Genomic DNA, 8,578 nt, shown 5'->3' with positions numbered 1-8,578 from the left:
ATATTGCCCGTCTTTGGGCAAGGCTTGCGAAACCACACGAACCCCACACAGAGAGGATCGTTGGAATCATCCTCGATTATTAAACTCGACGGGCAAGAAAATTGTGGCAATAGAAACCATCGTAGTAAATGAACTGAGCTTTGGTTCTAACGACAAACTACTATAGCGAAATTAAAAGAGAAGAAGAAGGCAAACGTAGGAATAAATATATATCAAACAACGAATATTCACATTCTTATCCAATCCATCAACGCGAAAATTCTTGTTCTACCTCCTCTAACTAACTAATATACACATATACATATATATATATATATATAATATAAATATATATATATAATATATATATAATATAAATATATATAATATAATATATATATATAATATAAATATATATATAAATATAATATATATATATAAATATATATATATATGTATATGTATATGTATATATCAACTATACTAACATCGATACTAAGTGCACACAAAATTCTCTAAAGCATATCACGACAAAATGGACAATTACATAAACTCGCTTGCCAAAAATAGTAATCCTTACTTGGGCTTTCGGTTCGGTTCGGGCCGAGGGTAACACACGGACGGAGATCTCTGTGGAAAAAGTGAAGTGTGAAGGGAAAAAGGAACAGGAAGCATAAAGAGGCATGAAGAAGGGAAAATAAAGAGTGAGCATACAAGGAGAAGGCAAAAGAAAAGCGAAAAAGGAGACAAGAACGAGAGAAAGCTACAAATAAGAAAAACTAGAAAAGAAGAGGTTAGGAGGCTAGAAGCGCGGCAAAACAAAGTAAGGTAGGGAGACGGCAGATGGCGACAAACAGGGGAAGACCAAGGAGTACTGGTAACGCAGTCTTCAAAAATACACTGGACAAATACAGTTCGACAGAAAAAGAGACACCAGCCAGAGAGAAAGTAATGGAGGCAGTGGTGGAAGAAATAGAGAAAATGGAAAGAGGATTCGAGGCAATGATCGAGGAAATAAAATATATATATATTGGAAAAGCAAGTGGAGGAGCTGAAGAGAGAAATGAAAGGGAAAGAAGGGAAAGAAGGGAAAGAGAGACAGACAGAGAGAAAGGAGAGTGGGAATGGGAAAAGAAAGAATTATTGGGTAGAATCAGAAGAATTGGAGAGGATCAGGACAGGGCAGAGAGAGAGGAAAGAAGAAGAAACATAGTAATCAAGGGAGTGGACTGGAACGAAGGAAGCAATGAAGAGACAGTAAAGGAGTTCATAAACGAAAAAATGAGGATAGGGGCAGAAGTAGAAAAAGCACATATGATAAAGGTGGGGTGGGGGGGGCAAGAACACAATAATAGTGGCAACGATGAAATCAATGGAGGAAAAAATAAGGATAATGAAGGAGAAAAGCAAATGGGAAAAGGGTGTATACATGGACGATGATCTGACAAAAAAAGAAAGGGATGGGAAGCAACACATAAGAAGGGTAGCCAGAGAAAGAATGGAACAAGGCGAATATGTAAGGACAGGATACAAGAAACTAACAATAGAAAACAAATGGTACAGGTGGAACGAAAACGAAGAGAGGCTGGAGGAAGAAAGAAAGAGAGGGGAAGGAAAATGAAAAAAGAGGAACAGGAGGGGGGACTACAATGGGGATGAAAACGTGCTTCTGAAATGTAGCAGAGCTAATAAGTAAGGACAAAAGAGAAAAGTTAAAATATAGACTACCCAAAGAATTCGACTGGAAATGCAGGGCAGCAATGACAGTAAGGAAAAAAGGAAGAGCAAAGGGAAGAATAACAACGGGTATAAATAAAAACCTAAGAGAAATAGGATATAAAGGAATTAGTGATAATATAGTTGGAAGAAAAATAATATACAATTACAAGACGTATAGGATAATGATGGTTTATAATCAAGATACATAAGGGACATGGAAAAAATAGAGGAAAGAGTAGACGGAAGAGAAGAGGAAGTGGTGATCATCGGCGGAGACTGGAACGCAAGAACGGGAGAAGAGGGAGGGTCGATAAACGAGGACGTAGGGAAAGAAAAAAACAGACGATCAAAAGACAAGACAATAAACGTGGAAGGAAGAACACTGCTAAAGATAATCAATGGCAGCGATAAAGAAGGAGAGGAGCGGACCTATATTGGCGAGAGAGGAAACTCAGTAATAGACTATGTGATTGGCAATCAGGAGGCGACAGAAGAAATAATTTACATGAAAATAGGAAAAAGAACAGAGTCAGGCCACATGCCGTTAGAAATAGAAATAGGGGGGGGGGCGGAATTACAAAAAAATGAGGAAAAGGAAGAAGAAGAGAAGGAGAAGAGGGAATGGACAAACAAAAGTGTGGAAAAATACTTGGACGAATGTAAAGACTGGACCTGCAACGGAAGAACAGTAGCGGAAATGTGGACAGAAATCAACAAGAAGATAAACGAAGCAATGCAAAAGAAGAAAGTAAAGATAAGGAATAGAAAGAGAGGAAAAGAGAGTAAAAGAGAGATGAGAAGGAAGGTGACAAAGTTTATGAAAGGAAAATACAGTAGAGAAGCTCTTATGGAGGAAAAAAGGCATTCAAATAGAGGTGCAAACAAAGAAAGGAAAGATACGAAGAAGAAGAAATGGTGAAAATCAAGAAGATGAAAACAGAACAAGAAGCGTGGAAATACATAAATAAATACAGAAGAAGAAGAGAGAATATAGATGAAGATTATATGAAATAAGCGAGGAAGAGTGGAAAAATCATTTTATGGAAATTTTAGAAGGAACAGAGCACAAAGAGGGCAGGAAAAAAGAGGAGCATCGAGCAGAAGAGAAAATAATGGAGGAGAGAGAAGATAATATATAGAGATGGAAGAGGTGATATACAAACTAAGAAACTTGAAGGAGAAGAAAGCAATGGGGGAAGGCGGGTTAGAAAATGAAGTATGGAAGTATGCACCGAAGGAAGTGGGTGAAGCGTTATGGGCTCTGTTAAGGAAAATATGGAATGGGGTGAGGATACCAGAAGATTGGAAAAAAGGAGCAAACATGTCCGATATATAAAAAGAGGGACAAGAGAGCAGGGAAGGGTTACAGAAAAGTAACATTAATGGATACAGCATACAGGGATACTGCACGAACGACTGAAGGCAGAGATTGAAAACAAACTGAAAGAGAGCCAATTCGGATTCAGAAAAGAAAGACGCGGTATTTGTGATAAACCATAGACAAACAGTTGAGTAGAGAAAAAGAAAAACTACATGCCTGCTTTGCGGACTTAAAAGCGGCGTTCGACAGGCTAAACAGAAAGAAATTGGAGGAGAAAATGAGAAAAATGGGGATTAACGAAAACTTAACCAGAAGGAATAAAGAGATATACGCAGAAACAAAGAATGTGGTAAGAATCAAGAATAACAACACAAAAGAATTTTGGACAGTGAGGGGAGTCAGACAAGGATGCCCGTTGAGCCCTATTTAACATCTACGTGGCGGGGCTGGAAGAAGAATTAAGGAAAGGACAAGTCGGGGGGGGGCATAGTGGCAGGAGAAAGAAAGGTATGGTCATTGACATATGCAGACGATATTGTGCTGATGGCTGATAGAGAGGAGAAGCTAAAGGAAATGCTAAAGAGATTCGAAATATTTTTAAAGGAAACCGAATTGGAACTGAGCACGAAAAAGGCCAAGAGTGTAGTTTTCGAAAAAACGAAAGAACAAGAGGAGACAAAGAAAATGGAAATGGGGAGAACGAGAATTAGAAGAAGTGGACGAGATAAGATACCTAGGGTACATACTACTGAAAAAACGGTAGTGATGAGAAACACATAGAAGACAGGAAAAAGAGAGCAAGAATAGCAATGAAGAAAACATGGAGCGTGGAAGAAAAAATTTCCAAACAGGACAACAAGAGGAGAATGAAGATGTTTGGAACGCTGGTAGAGAACGTGGCGCTGTTTGGAGCATAGGTATGAGGCTGGAACATTGAAGAAAGGCTGGATAGAATACAAAGAAGACATGTGAAATGGAGCTTAGGTTTAGATATGACAACACCGAATTATATATCGATAGAAGAATGTAAGCTAACAGAAATCAAAGAAAAAGTATTAGGAAGAGCAGCAAGGTATGAAGGGAAAGCCATAGAGTCAAAAAAGGAACTAGTAAAGAAGTGCATAAAGGAAAGAGAGAGAAACTGGGGAAATGGCCAATAACGGAAAAGAGCAAGAAAGAGAAAGAAGGGACTAGAAAGGATGAGAAATGGAGGGACACAGATGGAAGTAAGAGAAGAGCAAGAAAAGATGACACTAGACCAAATTATAGAAGAAAGGAGAAAGAGAGAAGAAGAAGAGAGGGGGGAAAGGATAAGGGAATCAAAATATGACAAACATTATAGAAAAATCGCCAAAGAAGAGTTAGCAAAATACTTAGAAGGGAGGATGAAGTGGAAGGACAGAAAAATATTAGCAAGATTCAGATGTGGAAACGAGACTAAATCAAGGGAATACTGGAAAGAAGAGGGAGAAAAAAGATGCAAGCTATGTAAAAAGAAAGAAGACCTGAGACACGTAATAGAAGAATGAGAAATAACAGGAGAACCAAGGGACACAGAAAATAATAATAATAATAATGATAATAATAATAATAATAATAATAATAATAATAATAATAATAATAATAATAATAATAATGATGATGATGATGATGATGATGATAATAATGATAATAATAATAATGATAATAATGATAATAATGATAATAATAATAATAATAATGATGATGATGAACGTGATGATAATGATAATGATAATGATAAGAATAATGATAATAGTTATCCTTACTCATCCTCAATTATTAACAAATCACACACCCATACATTCTAATTAAAACGTTAAAAACCTTCCTTATTTTATTTTGTTTTTTTTATTATGGGTAATAGCACAGAAATCCCCATGCTATAGTAATTAGCAAATGATACAAAAATGTAAGTATTTGTAGAAACAAATAAGAACGTTTAATAAAGGAAAAATTAAAAAGAAAATGATAGATACTTCTACCTCTCAGAGGGATCAAGCAAACGGACCAAACGCATCGAGATCTACAGTAAGACACGGTAAACCAGCCTATCCTGTTCAATATCCATGTTTAGTGTCCTATTATAAATGTATGGCATGAACAAGAACGGCAATCAAAATAATAAATCAGCAATAGCATTCGTAAATGATATGTTAATTACATCAGAAACAATAAACCGTGACAAATAAAAATCCAGCTGCAAGACCTAGTCAAGAAAGTAGAAAATTACGCTTTCCAACACGGAAGCTAAGAATCTACACCCATAAATGTGAAACAATCTCGTTCAGTCCATATATTTCAAAAACTTCAAAAGCAAAGTACGACGTGAGAATAAATTCGAAAATATTCTTCCATACAACAGAAAATATCAACGGAAAATTTTCCGATGCAAACAAAGTTAGATGCTTCGGAGTCCATCTAAACTTCGGGTTAAATCACAACGACAACATAAAGACACAGTTATAGAAAGCAGATAAATTCTTCTTATACCTCATAAGACTACCTTACTCGAAAGATTCGCACAGATCAATAAAACTTCACTGCTACAAAACACTAATTAGACCAACCATTCTAATGTATGGTCGTTAAATCTGTTTCAATGTAAGTGTCAACGCCACGGAAAAATTAAGGATCATTGAAAGAAAATACATCACAGCATGTTTAGGAATATATAGATTGCCAGAATTGAAATTTAGCAAATATAGCAAATCACAAGCTATACGAAGAGCCCAAATTAATCCATATCGATTCTTCATTCTTAAATTAGTCAGACCACTGGTCAAAGATACACAAAATAATCATAAACTTCATCGTCGCCCACAATCTATAGTCAAACCCGTTATACCATAAACACGTTCAAAAAACAGGTTATTTCCCCCCGGAATCCTTCACCTGTTTAGATAGCGTGAAATTAATCCAAAACAATAATAACTTAGCATTATTCTATCACTACAGCAGAAACGTAATAATAAAAAATACTGTACGATAGCGACATAGACCATAAGGATAGCAATATAAGACTTATGTATAAATTGTCAACCGTAGATTTAAGTGAGACACTCAAAGACAATAAAGATAAATATTGGTGGCTAACCACCGTAGAAAATTAAATTATAGCAATAAGAAAACCGTATGTTCAGTTAGTAAATGAACCAAAGATTGTAAGCAAAGATCACAAAAGAACAATGCAAATGTCACGTAAACTTGAGGGTTAGACGATAAAATAAAATAGCTGAGTCGTAACACAACTATTAATTTTGTTTTCATTAATCTTTATTATGAATTCAGCAATCACAATGAAATACACACTGAATTAACACACACAAATCACAATTCACTCCAATCACCTTATGTAAAACCTAGTTACACTGATACGTTAAGTACGCGACTGTTATGAGGATAGAGACCGGTAAAGATATGTTGACTATTCTAAGGATACGGAATAAGTGAAGTTTTACTGACGATACTGTGTCTGGGGAAAGCTAGGGATGGGTGTGTCTAAGGACACGGGACTATCGGACTTGTTGATGATAATTTTTGTTAAGGAAGTGAGGGTAGTAGACATCTTTCTCCGATTGGATAATAAGACGGTTGGTGGACCAGGAAGGGTTTTAGCCGCCCTCGTGAGAAAGTTGCTAACGCAACATAGCAGACGCGAGGAAAACCTACTTTCCCTGTTAACCCGTAGTAAACAATAAACGTAAAAGGAAATCTAAGACAAGAGATACTCGCTTGGCCTGAAGGACCTTAACTATGAAAATTCCAAGACCCCTGGTGGGTACTTAGGACTACTGAGGGCACGCGCCAAGGATGTGCAGACATCTGGGCGCCATCCTGCCCGCGGTGTGTGGCCTGGTCTCTGATGTGAATTGACAAACACAGTTAAATTAAGAAAATGTTCCCTGCAATTGTGTAATCATATATACGTAATTATATATCTCATACGTTTATTCTCTTTCTTCCCCCTCCTAAAATGTCAGCGATCCATAATACAATATCGGGCCTCCCTATACTAGTTTGTAAGTTCATAGTCTAAGGAATGGTTACATTGTAAGTCAATAAATGGTAGTATGAAGTGCAACGTTTATGTGAGCACCTATACTAGGCGTACATTACGCAAACATTAAAAACTTCCCACAAGCTGAGACCCTCAACTCATAAATCAAATTCTTTTTATTTTTGATTCATTGTAGTAAATGAAATCATTTACCAACATATTTGTCACACTTTTCTCATTCAGATAAGACCAAGCACGATATAATTTGGAGCATATTTGCTTACTGAGTAAATGATAATTAAATACATATCAATAAGTAAATCTACCATCACAAATATATTAGTAAAAGTTTAATTTTGGAGAAATTAGAAATAAAAAAGTTTTACTTTTGATTCAGCACATAGATACATTGTCTCCGCGCTATCTGCCACTTGTGGTTTAATTTGATAATCCACGATAAGATAAACTTAAGTAGATGTTTATGTATTGTTGTATATTATTATATAAAATTAATTTTAATAAAAATTTAATAAAAAATTTTAATTCAAATCAAAACGTAGTATATTTAAGAATCGATGAGTTATAATAAATTTAATTTTTTAATAATTATATTTTAATATTAATTTGAAAGAGGATTCAAAAGTAAAATTAATAAATTAATTAATTTGAAAATAGTTTTGAAAAGTGTACAAATTGCCCGTCAATTTCATTTGTGGAATAAGTCGTAACATAGTAAAAATATTGGAAAATGTTTTTAGATAAAAAATTAGTTTTTATAATATTTCATTTTTAATGAAAATTATTTAAATTGAATTTTTTTTTTTAAATAATAAATTTAATATTTTAGTTTAAAATTTATTAAATTATATTTTTGTAAAGTTGTATAATAAATAATTGTTAAAGTAATAATTTATGAAATAATACAATGATTTATAGATTTAGTAATGTGAATGAAATTTTAAAGAATTAAATAAGTAAAATAAATTTTGTACCTTTTGTATCAGGGTTAATTAATATAATTTAATAATTTTATTATTCTCGAAAGAAAAAGAGTTAAATATTTAATTATGTTTTTGTTGAATAAAAAATTATAATATATATTTAGAAATTAAATGTTAATCGATTATTTTTATATCTAGTTTTTTTTAAAATGAATTTAATTTATATATAAAAAATATAAAAAATTTATTTTATAATTTTTTTTATTTTTATATAAAAAATTTATGGGATAATCTATAAATTTAAATATGTAATTAAATTATTATTATTATTATTATTTAAAAATTTATATTATAATTATATTGATTTAGTAATAATTTTTATTAATAAATACTTAATAATTTAATAATTTTATTTTAAAAATTTAAGAAATTTATATAAGATTGAATAATATATATTTATTAAAAAAAAATAATTTATAATTTATTTAAATTAAGTATAATGATTATATTAGTAATATTTTATGTTTAAAATTTTTATTTTTTAATAAATTTTGAAATATATATATATAAGGAATTAGGCAAATTAAATATATTCACCTG

The 8,578-nt window shown here is 33.0% G+C and overlaps 1 protein-coding gene and 1 pseudogene across 1 annotated transcript; both read left to right on the top strand.

Annotated features, from left to right (window-relative positions):
• The first annotated feature begins 516 nt into the window (after positions 1-516).
• LOC117215987 lies at positions 517-1,907 on the top strand (annotated as a pseudogene).
• On the top strand, positions 1,597-2,266 carry LOC117215988 (the record flags this gene model as incomplete). The annotated part of the gene is made up of 1 exon (XM_033462542.1): positions 1,597-2,266. A coding segment is annotated over exon 1 (354 nt), but the record flags the coding sequence as incomplete, so codon positions are not given.
• Positions 2,267-8,578: the final 6,312 nt, after the last annotated feature.

The sequence above is a fragment of the Bombus bifarius genome, unplaced genomic scaffold, assembly GCF_011952205.1.
Source record: "Bombus bifarius isolate JDL3187 unplaced genomic scaffold, Bbif_JDL3187 scf7180000009990_frag, whole genome shotgun sequence".
Taxonomy (NCBI): domain Eukaryota; kingdom Metazoa; phylum Arthropoda; class Insecta; order Hymenoptera; family Apidae; genus Bombus; species Bombus bifarius.
Note: the sequence above shows the minus strand (reverse complement) of the source record. Positions and strands in the feature narration are given on the sequence as shown.